Raw genomic sequence first — 23,464 nt, 5'->3', positions numbered from 1 at the left:
TGGAGGAGGTTACAGAGATAGGGAGGGTTGTAGGGGCTGGAGGAGGTTACGGTGATAGGGAGAGATGTAGGAACTGGAGGAGGTTACAGAGATAGGGAGGGTCGTAAGGTCTGGAGGAGGTTAGAGAGATAGGGAGGTGTGTAGCGGCTGCAGGAGGTTACAGAGATAGGGAGGGGTGTAGGGGCTGGAGGAGGTTACAGAGATAGGGAGGGTTGTAGGGACTGGAGGAGGTTACAGAGATAGGGAGGGTCGTAGGGTCTGGAGGAGGTTACTGAGATAGGGAGTTTTCTAGCGGCTGGATGAGTTTACAGAGATAAGGAGGATTGTAGGGTCTGGAGGAGGTTACAGAGATAGGGAGGGTGTAGGGACTGGAGGAGGATACAGAGATAGGGAGTGTTGTAGGGGCTGGAGGAGGTTACAGAGATAGGGAGGGTTGTAGGGGCTGGAGGAGGTTACAGGGATAGGGAGGGTTGTAGGGGCTGGAGGAGGTTACAGAGATAGGGAGGGTTGTAGGGGCTGGTGGAGGTTACAGAGATAAGGTGGGCTGTAGGGGCTGGAGGAGGTTACAGAGATAGGGAGAGTTGTAGGGGCTGGAGGAGGTTACAGAGATAGGGAGGGTTGGAGGGGCTGGAGGAGGTTACAGAGATAGGGAGGGTTGGAGGGGCTGGAGGAGGCTACAGAGATAGGGAGGGGTGTAGGGGCTGGAGGAGGTTACAGAGATAGGGAGGGATGTAGGGGCTGGAGGAGGTTACAGAGATAGGGAATGATGTAGGGACTAGAGGAGTTTACAGAGATCGGGAGGTTTGTACGGGCTGGAGGAGGGTTACAGAGATAGGGAGCGGTGTAGGGGCTGGAGGATGTTACAGAGATAGGGAGGGTTGTAGTGGCTGCAGGATGTGACAGAGATAGGGAGGTTCGGAGGGGCTGGAGGAGGTTACAGAGATAGGGAGGGGTGTAGGGGCTGGAGGAGGTTACGGTGATACGGAGTGATGTAGGAACTGGAGGTGTTTACAGAAATAGGGAGGGTCGTAGGGTCTGGAGGAGGTTACAGAGATAGGGAGGATTGTAGGGGCTGGAGGAGGTTACAGAGATAGGTAGGGGTGTAGGGGCTGGAGGAGATTACAGAGATAGGGATGGTGGAGGGGCTGGAGGAGGTAACAGAGATAGGGACGGTTGAAGTGTTTGGAGGAGGTTACAGAGATAGGGAGGGGTGTAGGTGCTGGAGGAGGTTACAGAGATAGGGAGGGTTGTAGGGGCTGGAGGAGGTTACCGTGATAGGGAGGGGTGTAGGGGATTGAGGAGGTTACAGAGATAGGGAGGGTTGTAGGGGCTGGAGGCCTTTACGGTGATAGGGAGCGATGTAGGTCCTGGAGGAGGTTACAGAGATAGGGAGGGTTGTAAGGGACTGGAGTAGGTTTCAGATATAGGGAGGGTTGTACAGGCTGGAGGAGGTTACAGAGATAGGGAGGGTTGTTGGGGCTGGAGGAGGTTACAGAGATAGGGAGGGGTGTAGGGGCTGGAGGAGGTTACAGAGATAGGGAGGGGTGTAGGGGCTGGAGGAGGTTACAGAGATAGGGAGGGTGTGGCAATGGAGGGATTTGAAGGTGAGAATGCAAATTTAAAAGAGAAAGACTGAAGCTGGACTTTGGACACACTGAAGCTGTTAAATCTGGATTGATAAAGACAAACAGACGAACACACACTGACATCACAGCTAAGTGTTGGTCGCTCAGATCTGTGGAAGATATGGGTGTAAAGACTGGTTAAAGAGGGCGGAAGCAGGTGAATAAAATGACTAAGGTGCCGAGAGCGATACTGTTACCTGCCATCTTGCTGAGCCTATTGGCAGCCTCCTCATCCACTGGCATATGCAGCTCCTCAATTTGGTGGGGAGCTTGGGGTCCCTGCTCAGGTCTCCCATCAGAGACCCTGGGCTGTGCAGTATCTACAGATGGTGCCAGAGGAGGGTCGGTATGCTTGGCAGCTTCCTGCTTCTCAGTGGCAGCCTGTTTGGGACGGTCAGTTTGGGGGGATGTCTTGCTTGCCTCCTTCTCAGCTCTGGGCATCTGCAGCTTGGCTCCGCACACTGGCTGCATGAGCCTCTCTCCATCCGCTGATCCTGGCTCCTTCTCTGGAGCTGGGCTAGCGCTCACTCCTTTGGGTGAAGGGCTAGCCTTGGCTACTCCTTGCTTCACTGCTGGTTCCGGTCCCAGTGAGGGTCGTGTCCTGGAATCTGAAGCCTCCCCCGGTGCTTTGACCTTCTGCGCACTGGTCTCAGGGAGGTCCAAAGCAGACCGCCATGGAGCCTGGGTCATCGGCCTAACTGCACACTCAACCAACGGGTCAACTGTGGAGGGAAAAAGTTCAACATCCATGGACTTCAGAGAGTCTGGTACTCCAGCCCCCCCAACCGGGGTCTTCTGAGTATCAGTGACCCCAGTGGGGGCCTTCTGAGTGTCAGTCATGCCAACAGGGGTCTTCTGAGTGTCAGTCACGCCAACAGGGGCCTTGTGAGTGTCAGTCACGCCAACAGGGGCCTTGTGAGTGTCAGTCATGCCAACAGGGGCCTTCTGAGTGTCAGTCATGCCAACAGGGGTCTTCTGAGTGTCAGTCATACCAACAGAGGCCTTCTGAGCGTCAGTCATGCCAACAGAGGCCTTCTGAGCGTCAGTCATGCCAACAGGGTTCTTCTGAGTGTCAGTCATGCCAACAGGGGTCTTCTGAGTGTCAGTCACGCTAACAGAGGCCTTCTGAGCGTCAGTCACGCCAACAGGGGTCTTCTGAGTGTCAGTCATGCCAACAGGGGTCTTCTGAGTGTCAGTCACGCCAACAGGGGTCTTCTGAGTGTCAGTCATGCCATCAGGGGTCTTCTGAGTGTCAGTCATGCCAACAGGAGTCTTCTGAGCATCAGTCACGCCAACAGGGGTCTTCTGAGTGTCAGTCATGCCAACAGGGGTCTTCTGAGTGTCAGTCACGCCAACAGGGGTCTTCTGAGTGTCAGTCATGCCAACAGGGGTCTTCTGAGTGTCAGTCACGCCAACATGGGTCTTCTGAGTGTCAGTCATGCCAACAGGGGTCTTCTGAGCGTCAGTCACACCAACAGGGGTCTTCTGAGTGTCAGTCACGCCAACAGGGGTCTTCTGAGTGTCAGTCATGCCAACAGGGGTCTTCTGAGTGTCAGTCACGCCAACAGAGGCCTTCTGAGCGTCAGTCATGCCAACAGGGGTCTTCTGAGCGTCAGTCACGCCAACAGGGGCCTTCTGAGTGTCAGTCACACCAACAGGGGCCTTCTGAGTGTCAGTCACATCAACAGGGGCCTTCTGAGCATCAGTCACACCAACAGGGGTCTTCTGAGCATCAGTCACACCAACAGGGGTCTTCTGAGCGTCAGTCATGCCAACAGGGGTCTTCTGAGTGTCAGTCACGCCAACAGGGGTCTTCTCTGTGTCAGTCATGCCAGCAGGGGTCTTCTGAGTGTCAATCACACCAACAGGGGTCTTCTGAGTGTCAGTCATGCCAGCAGGGGCCTTCTGAGGGTCAGTGACCCCAAGCACTGACTTGACAATAAGAGGAGTTTGAATGACCACGGGTGTGGTTCGGACTATGACTGACTGGGCTTGAACCAGTACTGGAGCCAGTGGCACTGGGACAGGCTGTATTTCCCCGTGAATATGCTCCCTCTGGACTGCTGAGCGGCGGATCATCTCCTGTAAAGGAGAAGTAACCTCAGCCATCAAAAGCTCGCCAGTGTGGGTACCAGCAACCAAACCTTGAGTGTCCTCTAAGCAGCGAGAGGCGGGGGAACCAGTTGGAGACAGGTCAGGTTTCTCTTGGAGTGGATGGCCCACAGGGCACAAGACTGGTGAGATTTCGGGGCTATATTCTGGCTCAGGTTTGCCTGATTCCTTCTCCGTAGACTTTTGCTCATCAAATAGGAGCTGGTGAGAGGCAGGAGGAGGGGGGGAAGGTGATGGTTCTGAATCTGAAGAGGCAAATTCTCCAAAAGTCACCTTTGTTCGTCCAACCCTGTCTCCCCTGGCGAGGCTGGGCTCGGGTGAAGCTCCTGCTGCCTCTTGTTGGAACGCCGCTGCTGAGCCTTTGGTATCTCCAGATAGTTCCCTCTGTCCCTCAGCAGGTCCGGATGGAGGGCTCACAGACCCAGCACCCCCCTGGCTGGATGCCTGCCCCATGGTCTCAGCCACATTTACTGTTGGGACCAGAACAAGTTTCTCAAGGCTGCTCGGAGCAGGGGTTCCCTTCTCCTGACTGGTGACTGTCAGCCCTGAAGGATGACGTGCAGGCTCTAGCTTCAGGTCTTCAATAACAGTATCATCAGATTCCCCAGAGCTATCCTCCTCCGTCTTCTCCAACGCTTCAGGTGGGACACCATCAAGGGCAGCTCCTGTTCGAGTTTGCCCCCTCCCCTGGCTGGAGGCAGATCCTTCAGGGAGTTGGGAAGTTTCCGGAACAGCCTCCTCTTTGCAGGGTGCTGGTTCAGCCACCAGGCTTTTGGGTGACATCTCCAGTGAGAAGTTTACAGCGTCAGTTAGACGCTCCTTTGCAACACCTGCTGGAGCTCTGATATCTGCACTGGCGGAAACACTCACTGGCACTAACATCTCTGTAATGTTGTCTGGAGGGGTCTTTGTAAGCAAATCAGCGCAAACATTTCCAGTGGCCAGTTCCCCAGTTCCAGACATGCTCACTGGCTCCACCATCCCGTCTGAAGGATGCTGGTCCAAGTTCATTTCAAGACTGCAGATTGCTTTCTCTCTTTCTCGTGGCTCAGGGAACTGATCCCATGGAGTAGAATCAGGCCGGTTGTTCACTGACCCACATGCAGGGGGTTGAAAGCTTTTGAAAGCCTCTTCCACAGATGACGAGTTCACACCTTGTGCAAGGACACTTTGCCTGAAGGCATCTTCTCCTTTGGTTATGCTTTGTCCATCATGAGCCTTCTCCAGAATGTCTGATCGAGTGTGGGTTAGTTCACTCGTCTTCAAATTGTCAGGCTTCTGTCCGACAGCAGCAGCTGTTCCAGTGATCCTCCCAGATGTGGCTTCAGCCAATGAGTCTCTTTCGACTCCTCCAGTGAAGAAGGGAGGCTCCTCCTGCCCTTCCAGGTCCACCCGGTGCTCACTCAAAGCCAACAATGGCTTCAAAATACCTTCTTCACAAGATCCCTTCTCTTGCATTTCAGTGAGGACCTCAAACGGAGAGTCAGGACTGAGTCTTTCCAATGAATCCTCTTCCTGTGAGGAGTCTATGGAAGAAGGATCACTTTTCGCTGGCTCCCCAAGGAATTGCTCGTCCGCAGCCCCAAGCTGAACGATCTCCATTTGATGTCCCCTTAATTCCGCCGTCTCCTGTGTTGACACTGGTCGGCTTTCCTGCTTCCCAAACATCAGCTCAGGCTGACTCGTCCAACTGTAGTTATCAAAGACACTCGCAGGTTGAGGCCTGCTCAATGCAGCTGGGTTCCCAGGATCACTGCCAAGGCTACCCATGCCCTGAATGACAGCAGTTCCCAGAGGTTCCTTCTCCGTGTCCGACGGGGCAGTCTGATTCGGAGGATGGGTCAAGGCAGGAGCTCGGCCTTGATCCAAGAGAAGGTTAGAAGGGGCCACAGTGTTGGCTTGGGGCAGAGAGCTGAGAGGGGAAGGCGGAAAAGACCCCATCGACTTAGAAACGCTCACACAGCTCGACTGTTGTGCAGACATACTGCAATCAGAGAGCAGCGTTGGGAGCTGCATCGATCTCTCTGTGAGCAGACAGCAAGAGAAATTCAGATAACACACAAACCAGGCTTGCAGCATGCAACACTCATTGGGTGGAGGGAACAGAAGTGACCTCAGCAGCCATGCGTGGGAAGGATACCGGGCTTGCAATAAATTCACAACAGCAACGCAACGGTCTGACAGGACGCTCCCCCTTATGGGACCCGAGGGGTAGGATCTAAAAAACATAAAACTAAAGAAAAAGGCAAACAACACACAACCACATTGCAGGGTACTGGGACTCCAACTCAAAGAGGAAAGGATCTGTCTCATTGGATAATCATTCGCCTTTTGAAAGGGGCATTGTCACCACTGAATGAAGAGAGGTCGTTTCACCTTCTGCGCCCCCATCCCATCCCACCCGTGAGCAGCCAGGAACATCCATCGCCAGAATGGAGACAATCCCCTTTGAAATGGCCCATCCAAATCATCCCAACAGACGCAGGAAGCAAAACAAAGCCAAGCAATTTGGAGTAGAGAAACTGAGCCCTGAAGCTCTGCACTAAGACTACATCCGTGCAACAGCTCGTGACCACCATTTAGACCTCCAGTTCAGACACTAGTATAGCTCCCAGTCACTGTTACTGTGTCCCAGTGTAAACCTGCAAGCCATTTAGGAATAGAACAAAACAACCTTGTTTTTAATAACTGGCACTGATTGAGAATTATCAGCCTGTGTTTGTGTCTATGTCCCTCTCTTGGGTCTGGGCTCAGATGGTTCTGCTGCTGGACTCTGGTAATCCAGCGAACAAAGGTGCAAATCCCACTATTTTGAGAATTTGAATTCAGTATTTTTAAAAAAAAAAGAAAACTGGCAATATTAATGATAAAAGTATCAGCTGCAGAGTGATTGTGAAGCGGTGAGAATCCAGCTGCTTCCCAGACGTTCCTTTATCACAGGAAACCTGTCAGTCTCACACAGACTGGGTCTCTGAGGCCCCCAAACCAACAGGAGCAACCGAGGTTGGGCCCTCCTGGCTGCACACCGATTCTGAGAACGGATTCGGATGAAAACTCAGCTGGACGGTCCAGGCCGCAGCGTGTCCCAGCATGGTACTGAGGGCCACACAGACCCAGGCAATTCCAAACTCTATCCCTGGGCCTTCCCAACACTGCTGCTCTCACAAGGATGGAGCAGATCCCACGGCCGCTACCGGCTGCTACCTGTCCATTACCGCAGTGACCACACTTCAAAAAGCACTTCTGCAAATACTGAGAGGTCCAAATCCAGGTTCTCCTGTATTAGTGAAGGCTGGAGGAGACTGCCTCCTACTGGTCTCTGTAACCCTTGGTAAAAGTTCAGGTGGGAGGGGCCTGCGCCCTCTGCCTGTTTTTTTTTTCTATTCATTCATGGGATGTGGGCATCACTGGCTAGGCCAGCATTTAATAGTCACCCCCATTGCTGTGAGTCTGGAGTCACAGGTAGGCCAGACCAGGTAAGGGTGGTAGACCTCCTTCCCTAAAGGGCATTAGTGACCCTGATGGGTTTTTACAACGATGGTTTCGTGGTCATCATTAGACTTTTAATTCCAGATTTGAATTGAATTCAAATCCCTGGTGGGATTGTGAACCCAGGTCCCCAGAGCATTACCCTGGGTCTCTGGAATACAAGCCCAGTGACAATCCCACTACGCCGTCACCTCCCCTACAGGCACAGGGCCTGCCTTACCTACCAAGTGTGGCTTTTAAGAATGATCAGGAGATATGTGGAAGGGATTTAATGAAAGGAAGAGGAGGCGGAACTTGCTTTCAGCTCCAGGGACAGGCTGAGAGGAAATAGAAAAAAAAATATCAAAATAACAGAGCAGGAGGAGTCGGTAACAGTGACAGAATCGGACTCCTGTCTCTGCCCCACCTCCAGCAGAGATACTCCGATGCCTCTTCCCCACTCCCCCTCCATCCCTCTCAGTACAGACAGGGTTGGAATGAGGCCTCCCCTCACAGCACATACCATCTCCTCTGGTTGTTATTGGCTACTGATCATTAGGAATCTATGTCTGACAGCCGCTGTGCTGTTCTTCCAAGAGCAGCTGATCTGCTGGGCCATTGCCTGAGGCCAGCCATCATACAGAGCATTTACCACCCCCTAACGCACAGTGAACACGCTTGCTGCCAGGTTAAATGGCCCTAAACAGGTTTTGAGGACAATTAGATTGTGGGATTGGTGGGCAGGGGCAGGGCTCGGGTCAGGAGGCAGTTGTCTGCTAAGGGGACACTGGAGAGAGGAAAGGCCTGTACATTTCAGACTGCAGGCCAAAAGCAGCGAGCATTAAGATGAGTGACACAACCAGGAACACTGAACCAAGGAAACCAACACAGGTTAGAGTATTGCTCCAACTGACTGGCAGACTTTGTACTCCTCACACAGCCAGCTTCCCTCCACATCCCCTCAGTCTATCTGCACTCCCTCCAACCCCTCGGCATCCTGACAGTGATGGCTCGACACCTACTCAATGCCAGGGCCCGCACACCCACAGGCACCAGTGCACTTACCTCCAACTCTACTGGACTCACATGCCAGATGTGACAGAGAGCATGAGCAGGCTATTCAGTTCTGGGAGCCATCACAGGCTATGCTAGCATTTTCTAACAGAAGCAACTCTTGGGACAAGACTAACCCAGCACACGAGGCACAATTCCCACTCCCCAGCTCAGGGAGCAGGGATCAGAAAGCGGACCGGGGCCTTCGCGCTGGGATTGGCTAGGGATCAGATCAGGTTCCTTTATAACATTCTCTTCAACAGGTCTGCAGGCCAGAGTGTCCACAGGGAAATGTCAAGTGGATACTGTCAGAACTCACTGCGCACTCACTGGAATCGAGGGAGGATGAGGCAGGGAGACCACTTTTTAAAGTATAAAACCCTCACATCGAGTCTCTGGAATATTGCAATGAATTATCTTGAGAGGTGCAATAACACGGTGAGAATCCTCAGACATTTATTACCACGCCCTCACCACCACCCGCTCCCCCCCCCCACCGACACCCCCAACTGGGAAACAGCCGAGGGTTCCCTCCATCAGGTCCCCCGGTTGCTGGTCTGTAAGATTCCTCCTGCACTCTCAGTTCCACTTTGTCCTGATACCTTGGTTTCAGTGGAATGAGTGTCAGCAGGTTTACCGGTCGTCTGAAAGGCCCAGAGTTCCCTATCTGGGCCAGGTCAAGCAGGAGGGTGAAGGAGATAAAACAATGCAGGGAAGCTTCCAGTAAAACAGAGGGAGGTGACATGCCCGGCCTGTTTGGAGAGTGATGGGGGGAAGCAGGCTAGGGAAAGGGGACAGGGGGCAGTACGGAGCAGGAACAAACCGGATTCCACCTCCAGCCTGTTCTGAGATAGGCAGATCCAGGAAGGGACAACATGGGGGAGGTCTCCGCCTCTAAAGCCCTCCCTGGACCCGGGGCAGGGCAGAGGGACGTGAGGGAAAAGTGACCCAAAGCTGCAGGTATCGTTCACTGCCCAGCACCAGCAAGCTGGCACGATGCACACTACAGTTGACTTCCCCATCAGGGCTTGTTCTCTCACTACTTGAGGTGAAGTGCCCAGCACCTCTGGGTGGAGATGGATGTACACTGGCAGCTCCAAGTGCCGTTTGCTTCACTCCAGAGGTGGAGTAGGGGGTGTGAAAAGCTGCAGGATCTCGAATTGTTCACTGCAGCCGAGTGTCACAATCACACTGACAGCCACAAGAAAGTGAGCTCAAGATCCTGTGTGTTGTCATCGGGTGTTGCAAACGGATCTGTTATCAGTCACAAAGTTCCCCTGGGGACCAGCAGGCTGATGCAAGAGATCACAGCAGCCACAGTGACTCAACCCCAATCTGCTCACTCAACAACAACTTTCATTTATATAACCTCCCAACTATTTGTTAGATCAGCTGCCCAGAATTCCACACCGCGTGTGCCTGGGAACGAAGGAAGCAGGAATGTGTGGGCAAGGGGTGGGGGGTGGGTCAGGGTATCTGCATCTCCGATAGGGAGTGTGCACCTCTCACACACACACCCCCCCACCCCACACACCCCCCCACCTCCCTCCACCCCCACCCCACACACCCCCACCCAAACACACACCCCCCACCCCACACACCCCCACCCAAACACACAACCCCCACCCCACACACCCCCACCCAAACACACACCCCCCCACCCCACACACCCCCCACCCCACACACCCCCCCACCTCCCTCCACCGCCACCCCACACACCCCCACCCCACACACCCCCCACCCCACACACCCCCACCCCACACACCCCCACCCAAACACACACCCCCCACCCCACACACCCCCACCCAAACACACACCCCCACCTCCCTCCACCCCCACCCCACACACCCCCACCCAAACACACAACCCCCACCCCACACACCCCCACCCAAACACACAACCCCCACCCCACACACCCCCACCCCACACACCCCCACCCAAACACACACCCCCCACCTCACACACCCCCACCCAAACACACCCCCACCCCACACACCCCCCACCCCACACACCCCCACCCAAACACACACCCCCACCCCACACACCCCCACCCAAACACACACCCCCACCTCCCTCCACCCCCACCCCACACACCCCCACCCAAACACACCCCCCCACCCCACACACCCCCACCCCACACACCCCCACCCCACACACCCCCACCCAAACACACACCCCCACCCCACACACCCCCACCCAAACACACACCCCCCCACCCCACACCCCCCCACCCAAACACACACCCCCCACCCCACACCCCCCCACCCAAACACACACCCCCACCCCACACACCCCCACCCAAACACACACCCCCCACCCCACACACCCCCACCCAAACACACACCCCCACCCCACACACCCCCCACCCAAACACACACCCCCACCCCACACACCCCCACCCAAACACACACCCCCACCCCACACACCCCCCACCCAAACACACACCCCCCACCCCACACACCCCCACCCAAACACACAACCCCCCCCACCCCACACACCCCCACCCCACACACCCCCAACCCTCACACCCCCACCCAAACACACACCCCCCCACCCCACACACCCCCACCCAAACACACACCCCCCCACCCCACACACCCCTACCCAAACACACACCCCCCCACCCCACACACCCCCACCCCACACACCCCCACCCCACACACCCCCCCACCTCCCTCCACCCCCACCCAAACACACCCCCACCCAAACACACACCCCCCCACCCCACACACCCCCACCCAAACACACACCCCCCACCCCACACACCCCCACCCCACACACCCCCACCCCACACACCCCCACCCAAACACACACCCCCCCACCCAAACACACACCCCCCCACCCAAACACACACCCCCCCACCCCACACACCCCCACCCAAACACACACCCCCCACCCCACACACCCCCACCCCACACACCCCCACCCCACACACCCCCACCCAAACACACACCCCCCCACCCCACACACCCCCACCCCACACACCCCCACCCAAACACACACCCCCCCACCCCACACCCCCCCACCCAAACACACCCCCCACCCCACACACCCCCACCCAAACACACCCCCCCACCCCACACACCCCCACCCCACACACCCCCACCCCACACACCCCCACCCAAACACACACCCCCACCCCACACACCCCCACCCAAACACACACCCCCCCACCCCACACCCCCCCACCCAAACACACACCCCCACCCCACACACCCCCCACCCAAACACACACCCCCCACCCCACACACCCCCACCCAAACACACAACCCCCCCCACCCCACACACCCCCCACCCCACACACCCCCAACCCTCACACCCCCACCCAAACACACACCCCCCCACCCCACACACCCCCACCCAAACACACACCCCCCCACCCCACACACCCCTACCCAAACACACACCCCCCCACCCCACACACCCCCACCCCACACACCCCCACCCCACACACCCCCCCACCTCCCTCCACCCCCACCCAAACACACCCCCACCCAAACACACACCCCCCCACCCCACACACCCCCACCCAAACACACACACCCCCACCCAAACACACACCCCCCCACCCCACACACCCCCACCCCACACACCCCCACCCAAACACACACCCCCCCACCCCACACACCCCCCACCCCACACACCCCCCCACCCCACACACCCCCCACCCAAACACACCCCCACCCCACACACCCCCACCCAAACACACACCCCCCCACCCCACACACCCCCACCCAAACACACACCCCCCCACCCCACACACCCCCACCCCACACACCCCCCACCCCACACACCCCCACCCAAACACACACCCCCCCACCCCACACACCCCCACCCCACACACCCCCACCCCACACACCCCCACCCAAACACACACCCCCCCACCCCACACACCCCCACCCAAACACACACCCCCCACCCAAACACACACCCCCCCACCCCACACACCCCCACCCAAACACACACCCCCCCACCCCACACACCCCCACCCCACACACCCCCACCCAAACACACAGCCCCCCACCCCACACACCCCCACCCCAACACACACACCCCCCACCCCACACACCCCCACCCAAACACACACCCCCCACCCCACACCCCCCCACCCAAACACACACCCCCACCCCACACACCCCCACCCAAACACACAACCCCCCCCACCCCACACACCCCCACCCCACACACCCCCCACCCCACACACCCCCACCCCACACACCCCCACACCACACACCCCCAACCCTCACACCCCCACCCAAACACACACCCCCCACCCCACACACCCCTACCCAAACACACACCCCCCCACCCCACACACCCCCACCCCACACACCCCCACCCACACACCCCCCACCCCACACACCCCCACCCAAACACACACCCCCCACCCCACACACCCCCACCCCACACACCCCCCACCCCACACACCCCCACCCAAACACACACCCCCCCACCCCACACACCCCCACCCCACACACCCCCCACCCCACACACCCCCACCCCACACACCCCCACCCCACACACCCCCCCACCCCACACACCCCCACCCAAACACACCCCCACCCAAACACACACCCCCCCACCCCACACACCCCCACCCCACACACCCCCCACCCCACACACCCCCACCCAAACACACACCCCCCCACCCCACACACCCCCCACCCCACACACCCCCCCACCCCACACACCCCCCACCCAAACACACCCCCACCCAAACACACCCCCCACCCAAACACACACCCCCACCCCACACACCCCCACCCAAACACACCCCCCACCCCACACACCCCCACCCAAACACACCCCCCACCCCACACACCCCCACCCAAACACACACCCCCACCCCACACACCCCCACCCCACACACCCACACCCCACACCCCCACCCCACACACCCCCACCCCACACCCCCACCCCACACACCCCCTCCCCACACACCCACCCCACACACCCCCACCCCACACACCCACACCCCACACACCCCCACCCAAACACACCCCCACCCCACACACCCCCAACCCTCACACCCCCACCCAAACACACCCCCCCCACCCCACACCTCCACCCCCACCCCACACACCCCCACCCCACCCCCCTCTCCAGACATAACCACCACCCCCACTGCCCCCCCCCACCCCAACCCAACCCCACACACAGACACACCGCCCCCCTCCGGACACAGCACCAACGCCCACTCAGAGCCACTGCCCATTGTCCAGTCCTGTTCACTCCACAGTGTGTGCGCCTGGTTGCCTTTATTCAATGAATTACGCCCCATCATTTAATTCCTCCAGCACCTCCCACAGTTAGATCCCTTTGAAGCCTGGTCAGTGTTGTCATACAGGAAACCTGTACCCAGCTAGCTCCCACAAACAGCCATGTGATAATGACCAGCTGCCCTGTTTTTAGCGATGCTGCGGGGAGGGATAAATATTGGGCCCAGGACACCGGGCAGAACATGGCAGCTCTGCCAAAATGGTTCAACAGGAGCTGGGCAGGGCCTCAGTTCATCACCTCATGTCTCAGCTGAAAGGCAGCGCAGCGCTCCCTCAGCACTTCCCGGGAATTCCAGCAGGAGCAGCGCCCCCTCCAGCACTTCCCGGGAATTCCAGCGGGAGCAGCGCCCCCTCCAGCACTTCCCGGGAATTCCAGCGGGAGCAGCGCCCCCTCCAGCACTTCCCGGGAATTCCAACCTGTCCTACGTGCTCAAGTGGGGTTCAAACCTACAGTCTTTTGACTGTAGAAGCTGGAGAGTGGTGCACTGAGTAACGGGTGATGCTGATAATTAATTACAATAAAGAGCAAAATCCTGCAGATGCTGGAAATCTGAAAGGAAAACAGGAGATGCTGGGAAAACTCAGCAGGTCTGACAGCATCTGTGGAGAAAGAGACAGAGTTAACGTTTCAAGTCCATATGGCGATGCTTAGAGAAGCTTTCTAGCTCTGAGGGAGGGGCAAACAGACATGAATGTTAACTCTGCTTCTCTCTCCACAGATGCTGTCAGACCTGCTGAGCTTTTCCTGAAATTTAATTAAACAGGGGAGACAGGAGCAGGGGAACAAGACCCTCACTCCAGGAAGACTCTGCAGCTCGAGCGAGAGAGAAAGAGAGAGAGAGAGAGCACGAGAGAGAGAAAGAGAGAGAGGGAGGGAGAGAGAGAGAGATCACTGATCCCAGTTTCAGAACGGTGGCCTTTAGCTCTGTGAAACTCAGGCCAGGAATCATATCATCTGCTGCAAAGCCGAGTCATGTCCCTCTGGATAGGGGAACAGACACGCACACACATGGGCACGCACACACATGGACACGTAGACACATGGGCACGCACACACATGGGCACGCACACGCATGGACACGCACACGCATGGACACGGGGGGAGGTGATGGCGTAGTGGTATTATCGCTGGACTAATAATCCAGCCACCCAAGTCTGGTGACTCGGGTTCGAATCTCATCATGGCAGATGGTGGAATTTAAACCCAATAAAAATCTGGAATTAGAAGTCTAATGATGGCTGTGAAACCCTTGTTGATTGTTGTAAAAACCCATCTAGTTCATTAATGTCCCCTTAGGGAAGGGGGAAAAACTGCCATCCTTATCTTACCTACATGTGACTCCAGACCCACAGCAATGTGGGTTGCTCTGAAATGGCCAAACAAGACACTCAGTTGCTACAAAGACACAAAAAAGGAATGAAACTGGACAGATCACCCGGCATTGACCTAGGCACCGAAAACAGCAACAGCAAACTCAGCCCTGTCGACCCTGCAGAGTCCTCCTGACTAACATCTGGGGGCTAGAGCCAACAGTGGGAGAGCTGTCTCACAGACTAGTCAACAACAGCTGGACATAGTCATCCTCACGGAATTATACAGATACGCCACCATCACCTGTCCCATCGGCAGGACAGATCCAGCAGAGGTTACAGTCAGGAAGGAGTTGCCTTGGGGGGTCCTCAACATCAACTCCGGGCCCCATGAAGTCTCATGGCATCAGGTCAAACATGGGAAAGGAAACCTCCTGCTGATTACCACGCACCGCCCTCCCTCAACTGGTGAATCAGTGCTTCCCCATATTGAACATCACTTGGAGGAAACACTGAGAGTGGCGAGGGTGCAGAATGTACTCTGGGTGGGGGACTTCAATGTCTTCAAGAGTGACTCAGTAGCACCACTGCTGACCGAGCTGGCCGAGTCCTAAAGGACATAGCTGCTAGACTGGGTCTGCAGCAGGTGGTGGGGGAACCAACAAGAGGGAAAAACATACTTGACCTTATCCTTACCAACCTGCCTGCTGCAGATGCATCTGTCCATGACAGTATCGGTAGGAGTGACCACCACACAGTCATTGTGGAGATGAAGTCCCACCTTCACATTGAGGATACCCTCCATTGTGTTGTGTGGCACTATCACCATGCTAAATGGGATAGATTTCAAACAGATCCAGCAACTCAAGACTGGGCATCCGTGAGGTGCTGTGGGCCACCAGCAGCAGCAGAATTGTACTCGAATACAATCTGTAACCTCATGGTCCAGCATATCCCCCACTCTACCATTACCATCAAGCTAGGGGATCAACCCTGGTTCAATGAAGAGTGCAGGAGGGCATGTCAGGACCAGCACCAGGCACACCTAAAAATGAGGTGTCAACCTGGTGAAGCTACAACACAGGACTACTTGCATGACAAACAGCATAAGCAGCAAGTGATAGACAGGGCTAAACTATCCCACAACCAACAGATCAGATCTAAGCTCTGCAGTCCTGCCACATCCAGTTGTGAATGGTGGTGGACAATTAAACAACTCACTGGGGGAGGAGGATCCACAAATATCCCCATCCTCAATGATGGGGGAGCCCAGCACATCAGTGCAAAAGATAAGGCTGAAGCATTTGCAACAAACTTCAGCCAGAAGTGCTGAGTGGATGATCCATCTCAGCCTCCTCCAGAGGTCCCCAGCATCACAGATGCCAGTCTTCAGCCAATTTGATTCACTCCACGTGATATCAAGGAATGGCTGAAGGCACTGGATACTGCAAAGGCTATGGACCCTGACATATTCCTGCAACAGTACTGAAGGCTTGTGCCCCAGAACTTGCTGTGCCCCTAGCCAAGCTGTTCCAGTACAGCTACAACACTGGCATCTACCCGGCTATGTGGAAAATTGCCCAGGTATGTCCTGTACACAAAAAGCAGGACAAATCCAACCCAGTCAATTACCGTCCCATCAGTCTACTCTCCATCATCAGTAAAATAATGGAAGGGGTCATCAACAGTGTTATCAAGTGGCACTTGCTTAGCAATAACCTGCTCACTGATGTCCAGTTTAGGTTCTGCCAGGGCCACTCAGCTCCTGACCTCATTACAGCCTTGGTTCAAACATGGACAGCAGAGCTGAACTCCCGAGGTGAGGTGAGAGTGACTGCCCTTGACATCAAGGCAGCATTTGACCGAGTGTAGCATCAAGGAGCCCTAGCAAAACTGGGGTCAATGGGAATCAGGGGGAAAACTCTCCGCTGGTTGGAGTCATACCCAGCACAAAGGAAGATGGTTGTGGATGTTGGAGGTCAGTCATCTCAGCTCCAGGACATCACTGCAGGAGCTCCTCAGGGTAGTGTCCTCGGCCCAACCATCTTCAGCTGCTTCATCAATGACCTTCCTTCCATCATAAGGTCAGAAGTGGGGATATTCACTGATGATTGCACAATGTTCAGCACCATTCACAACTCCTCAGATACTGAAGCAGTCCATGTCCAAATGCAGCAAGACCTGGACAATATCCAGGCTTGGGCTGACAAGTGGCAAGTAACATTCACACCACACAAGTGTCAGGCAATGACCATCTCCAACAAGACACAATCCAACCATCACCCCTTGATGTTCAATGGCATTACCATCAGTGAATCCCCCACCATCAACATCCTGGGGGTTACCATTGACCAGAAACTGAACTGAACCAGCCATATAAATACTGTGGCTACAAGAGCAGGTCAGAGGCTGGGAATCCTGTGGTGAGTAACTCACCTCCTGACTCTCCAAAGCCTGTCCACCATCTACAAGGCACAAGTCAGGAGTGTGGTGGAATACTCCCCACTTGTCTGGATGAGTGCAGCTCCCACAACGCTCAAGAAGCTCAACACTATCCAGGACAAAGCAGCCCCGCTTGATTGGCACCCCATCCACAAACATTCACTCCCTCCACCACCGACACACAGTAGCAGCAGTGTGTGTACCATCTACAAGATGCACTGCAGCAACTCACCAAGGCTCCTTAGACAGCACCTTCCAAACCCATGACCACTACCATCTAGAAGGACAAGGGCAGCAGATAGATGGGAACACCACCACCTGGAAGTTCCCCTCCAAGTCATTCACCATCCTAACTTGGAAATATATCACCATTCCTTCACTGTCGCTGGGTCAAAATCCTGGAACTCCCTCCCTAACAGCACTGTGGGTGTACCTACACCACATGGACTACAGCGGTTCAAGAAGGCAGCTCACCCCCACCTTCTCAAGGGGCAATTAGGGATGGGCAATAAATGCTGGCCCAACCAGCGACACCCACATCCTGTGAATGAATTTAAAAAAGGCACACGGACGCCCACATGCACACACAGACGCAGACATACGCACAGACAGAGGCACACACAGACACACACACAGACACACAGGCGCACACACAGACACACAGGCGCACACACAGACACACAGATAGGCGCACAGGCGCACACACAGTTGCACACACAGACGCACAGATAGACGCACAGGTGCACATGCACGCACACAGACACACAGGCGCGCACACAGACGCACAGGCGCGCACACAGACGCACAGGCGCACACACAGACACACAGATAGGCGCACAGGCGCACACACAGTTGCACACACAGACGCACAGATAGACGCACAGGTGCACATGCACGCACACAGACACACAGGCGCGCACACAGACACACAGGCACGCACACAGACACACTGGTGCGCACACAGACGCACAGGCGCACACACAGACACACAGATAGACGCACAGGCGCACACACAGACACACAGGCACGCACACAGACACACAGATAGACGCACAGGCGCACACACAGACACACAGGCGCACACACAGACACACAGATAGATGCACAGGCGCACACACAGACACACAGATAGACGCACAGGCGCACACACAGACACACAGGCGCGCACACAGATGCACAGGCGCGCACACACAGACACACAGGCGCACACACAGATGCACAGGCGCACACACAGACGCACACACGCACACAGCTCTCCTGCAACCTGTGAATGACTGCAGCCCCATCATTACACGTAACATCCTCTCAACATGTCTCAGCAAGTCACTGCCCGACAGGAAGGGAGAGAGGAGTTGGATATAACTCGATGGGGAGAATGCCCGTAATCCTATCTGGATCCTCGGATCTCTGATTGGGGTTTGTGGGAGGCTTGAGCTACAAATCACAAAGCAGAGCTGTATCCCTGCCCGCATCATTACCCCCTCCGCCCTCCCAAAAAAACCCCAGGGGCTTGGAATCACAATCTGTCAGAATCCAAATCTGGATATTCAGCTCAGGGCCCAGGCAGCAACAGACAGGAGGCCCACAGGCTTTGTGGGCGTGACAAGGTGACACTCCAGGGTTTGGGGGATGGGGGTGGGGATGGGTTGGGGGGTGGGGGTGGGAGGGGTGGGGGTGGTTGGGGGTGGGTGGGGGTGAATGTGCTGGGGGGTGAATGCGCTGGGGGGGTGAATGCGCTGGGGGGTGAATGCGCTGGGGGGGTGAATGCGCTGGGGGGGTGAATGCACTGGGAGGTGAATGCACTGGGGGGGTGAATGCGCTGGAGGGTGAATGCGCTGGGAGGTGAATGCACTGGGAGGTGAATGCGCTGGGAGGTGAATGCGCTGGGAGGTGAATGCACTGGGGGGGTGAATGCGCTGGGGGGGTGAATGCGCTGGGAGGTGAATGCGCTGGGGGGGTGAATGCGCTGGGAGGTGAATGCGCTGGGAGGTGAATGCGCTGGGGGGGTGAATGCGCTGGGGGGGTGAATACGCTGGGGGGGTGAATGCGCTGGAGGGTGAATGCGCTGGGAGGTGAATGCGCTGGGAGGTGAATGCGCTGGGAGGTGAATGCGCTGGGGGGGTGAATGCGCTGGGAGGTGAATGCGCTGGGAGGTGAATGCGCTGGGGGGGTGAATGCGCTGGGGGGGTGAATACGCTGGGGGGGTGAATGCGCTGGAGGGTGAATGCGCTGGGAGGTGAATGCGCTGGGAGGTGAATGCGCTGGGAGGTGAATGCGCGGGGGGGGTGAATGCATGAGGGGGGTGAATGCGCAGGGGCTGGGTTGTGCCATTCAGTTCTGATTTTTAAAATAAAGTAATGGGCGGGCAGATCCCACACGGATATTTTATCCGTTATCCCGGACACACTGTGACCGGGGAAACAGGAACACACTGGAGACACAACTTAGTGAGTCTGAGAGAAGACACATGAGAGTCTGGGGGTAGTCGGGTGGGGGTGGGGGGGTTTCGGGGTGAGGGGGAGTCGAGGGGGGAGTTGGGAGGGGAGTCGGGGGCTCAGGGGGGTCGGGAGTCAGGGGGGGAGTCAGCAGGGGGGATTCGGGGGGGGAGTCAGCGGGGGGGAGTCAGTGGGAGGAGTCAGTGGGGGGAGTCAGGGGGGGTCGGGAGGGAGTCGGGGGGCTCAGGGTTGAGTCGAGGGGGGAATCGGGAGTCGGGGGGGCAGGGGGGGAGTCGGGGGAGTCGGGGGGGGAGTCAGGCGGAGTCGGGGGGGGAGTCAGGCAGAGTCGGGGGGGTACTGGGAGTTGGGGAGGGGGTAGTCGGGGGCGGTCGAGGGTGAGTCGGGGGGCTCGGGGGGGTGGGGTGGGGGGGGGGGTGTCGGGGGTGAGTCAGGTGGGGACCGGGGGGGATTTGGGGGGGTTTACAGCTTGGGTCAGCCCCGAACATTCCTCCAAAACTTCTTCCCTCCTCCCTCACCTCTTCATTCCTCACTTTCACTCCTCCTCATCCGCACCCCTCCTTAACCCTTCCCCCACTCCCTCCCATACCCCTTCCCCAAACCCCTCCCTCTCCCCTTACCCCGCTCTCTCACCGCTCTGCTCCCCCCTCTGCCTTCCCTCTCTCTGCCCCCCACTCACTCTCCCTTTCCCTCCTCTCTTGCACCCCCTCCCCCTCCTCTTCTTATCCCAAATCCTCTCCGCTCTCTCCTCCCACCCCCCTCCTCTCTCTACCCCCACCCCCTCCTCTCTCTCGCCCCAAATCCCCTCCTCTCTCTACCCTCACCCTTCTCCTCTCTCTACCCCCACTCCCCTCCTCTCTCTACCCCCACCCCCTCCTCTCTCTCGCCCCAAATCCCCTCCTCTCTCTACCCTCACCCTTCTCCTCTCTCTACCCCCACTCCCCTCCTCTCTCTACCCTCACTCCCCTCCTCTCTCTACCCCCACCCCCTCCTCTCTCTACCCCACCCCCTCCTCTCTCTACCCCCACTCCCCTCCTCTCTCTACCCCCACCCCCTCCTCTCTCTACCCTCACCCTTCTCCTCTCTCTACCCCCACTCCCCTCCTCTCTGTACCCTCACTCCCCTCCTCTCTCTACCCCCACCCCCTCCTCTCTCTACCCCCACCCCCTCCTCTCTCTACCCCACCCCACCCCTCCTCTCTCTACCCCCACCCCCTCCTCTCTCTACCCCACCCCACCCCCTCCTCTCTCTACCCCCCACCCCCTCCTCTCTCTACCCCCACCCCCTCCTCTCTCTACCCCCACCCCCTCCTCCCTCTACCCCCACCCCCTCCTCTCTCTACCCCACCCCCTCCTCTGTCTACCCCCACCCCCTCCTCTCTCTACCCCCACCCCCTCCTCTCTCTACCCCCACCCCCTCCTCCCTCTACCCCCACCCCCTCCTCTCTCTACCCCCTCCCCCTCCTCTCTCTACCCCCTCCCCCTCCTCTCTCTACCCCCACCCCCTCCTCTCTCTACCCCCACCCCCTCCTCTCTCTACCCCCACCCCCCTCCTCCCTCTACCCCCCACCCCCTCCTCTCTCTACCCCACCCCCTCCTCTGTCTACCCCCACCCCCTCCTCTCTCTACCCCCCACCCCCTCCTCTCTCTACCCCCACCCCCTCCTCTCTCTACCCCCACCCCCTCCTCTCTCTACCCCACCCCCTCCTCTCTCTACCCCCACCCCCTCCTCTCTCTACCCCCACCCCCTCCTCTCTCTACCCCCACTCCCCTCCTCTCTCTACCCCCACCCCCTCCTCTCTCTACCCCACCCCTCCTCTCTCTACCCCACCCCACCCCTCCTCTCTCTACCCCACCCCTCCTCTCTCTACCCCACCCCACCCCTCCTCTCTCTACCCCCACCCCCTCCTCTCTCTACCCCCACCCCCCTCCTCTCTCTACCCCACCCCTCCTCTCTCTACCCCACCCCACCCCTCCTCTCTCTACCCCACCCCACCCCTCCTCTCTCTACCCCCACCCCCTCCTCTCTCTACCTGCCCTCAACCTCCTGCTCTCCTTCCCCCTCACCCCCTCCTACCCCTCCCCTCATATTACTTCATATCCAGCACCCCCTCCCCCCCACACACACACACACCCACACACACACCCACACACACACCCACACCCACACACACACCCACACACACACACACCCACACACACACCCACACACACACCCACACACACACCCACACACACACACACACACACACCCACACACACCCACACACACACACACACACACACACACCCAGGAATAAAATCTGAAACTTCTCCTCCAAATTACAATTTCATTCTTTTGTCTTTGCAAAATAATAATAATAATAATAATAATAAACACGTAACTAAATAAGGGACGAAACAAACAGAGGAAGAGCGAGTGCAGAGAGGAGGTGACAGCGGGACGATCGCTGTCTCCCGCTGTCAGCGGTTCCTTACCCAGAGAGAGAGCCGAACCCTCCAGCGCTGCCTCCGGACACTCGCTCCGCTTCTCCATGACCGGCCTGTCCGCAGCGTCTGTCCGCAGCCTCCCTCTGTCTGCCTCTGTGTCTGGCTCTGTGTCTCTGTCTGTGTCTGTGTCTGTGTCTGTGTCTGTGTCTGTGTGGGTGGGTGGGTGGGGGCTAATTCTCTCCAAATCCTGCTGACTCTTCCTGCTCCTTCCTCCACCCTGTGTCTGTCTGTCTGTGTCTGTGTCTGTCTGTGTGTCTGTCTGTGTGTCTGTCTGTGTCTGTGTCTGTGTGGGTGGGTGGGTGGGGGCTAATTCTCTCCAAATCCTGCTGACTCTTCCTGCTCCTTCCTCCACCCTGTGTCTGTCTGTCTGTGTCTGTGTCTGTGTGTCTGTGTCTGTCTGTGTGTCTGTCTGTGTCTGTGTGTGTGGGGGGGGGGGTACAAACAGCCTCCACCCTCCCTCTCCTCACTCAGCAAATCTCTCTCTCTCTCCGATCCGCAGCTCTCTTTATGGGAGACGTTGAGAAAAAGCCCTCCTCCCTCTCCCTCTCCCTCCCTCCTCCTTCCTCCCTCTCTCTCCCTCCCTCTGACAAACAGGGTGAGAGGTTAAGGCCGCCTCCATCAGCAGCAGGAAAGCGCAGGGAGGGAGCCGGCCCCGGGCTCAGAGCCAGAAGCTGCAGTGAAACCTGGGACACGGCGGAGCACAGAGAGAGACAGAGACAGAGAGAGACAGAGACAGAGAGAGACAGAGACAGAGACAGAGAGAGACAGAGACAGGGAGAGAGAGAGAGACAGAGAGAGACAGGGACAGAGAGAGAGACAGAGACAGGGAGAGAGAGAGAGACAGAGACAGAGAGAGAGACAGAGACAGGGAGAGAGAGAGAGACAGAGAGAGAGACAGGGACAGAGAGAGAGACAGAGAGAGAGACAGAGACAGAGAGAGAGAGAGAGACAGAGAGAGAGACAGAGACAGAGAGAGAGACAGAGAGAGAGACAGAGACAGAGAGAGAGACAGAGAGAGAGAGAGAGAGACAGAGAGAGAGACAGAGACAGGGAGAGTGACAGAGACAGGGACAGGGAGAGACACAGGGAGAGAGACAGGGACAGGGACAGGGAGAGAAACAGAGAGAGAGACAGGGACAGGTTCAGGAAGAGAGACAGAGAGAGAGACAGAGACAGAGACAGAGAGAGAGAGAGAGACAGAGAGAGAGACAGAGACAGGGAGAGAGACAGAG

General features: G+C 57.2%; 1 protein-coding gene across 2 annotated transcripts in view; it reads right to left on the bottom strand.

Moving 5' to 3' along the window:
* LOC121274722 (reticulon-3-like) overlaps nt 1-22,776 on the bottom strand; it is a 66,686-nt gene extending 43,910 nt beyond the window's left edge. Inside the window, exons 1-2 of one of the 2 annotated variants that reach the window (XM_041182057.1) lie at nt 22,221-22,776; nt 1,823-5,761 (exon numbers count right to left, since the gene is read on the bottom strand). In XM_041182057.1, coding sequence (XP_041037991.1) covers nt 1,823-5,761; nt 22,221-22,278 — 3,997 coding nt within the window. In that variant the 5' untranslated portion in view covers nt 22,279-22,776. The remainder of the gene's footprint in view (nt 1-1,822; nt 5,762-22,220) is intronic. The other variant, XM_041182059.1, reaches the window with a different exon arrangement.
* Nucleotides 22,777-23,464: the final 688 nt, after the last annotated feature.

This window comes from Carcharodon carcharias (genome assembly GCF_017639515.1).
Source record: "Carcharodon carcharias isolate sCarCar2 chromosome 37 unlocalized genomic scaffold, sCarCar2.pri SUPER_37_unloc_2, whole genome shotgun sequence".
Classification (NCBI taxonomy): Eukaryota; Metazoa; Chordata; class Chondrichthyes; order Lamniformes; family Lamnidae; genus Carcharodon; species Carcharodon carcharias.
Note: the sequence above shows the minus strand (reverse complement) of the source record. Positions and strands in the feature narration are given on the sequence as shown.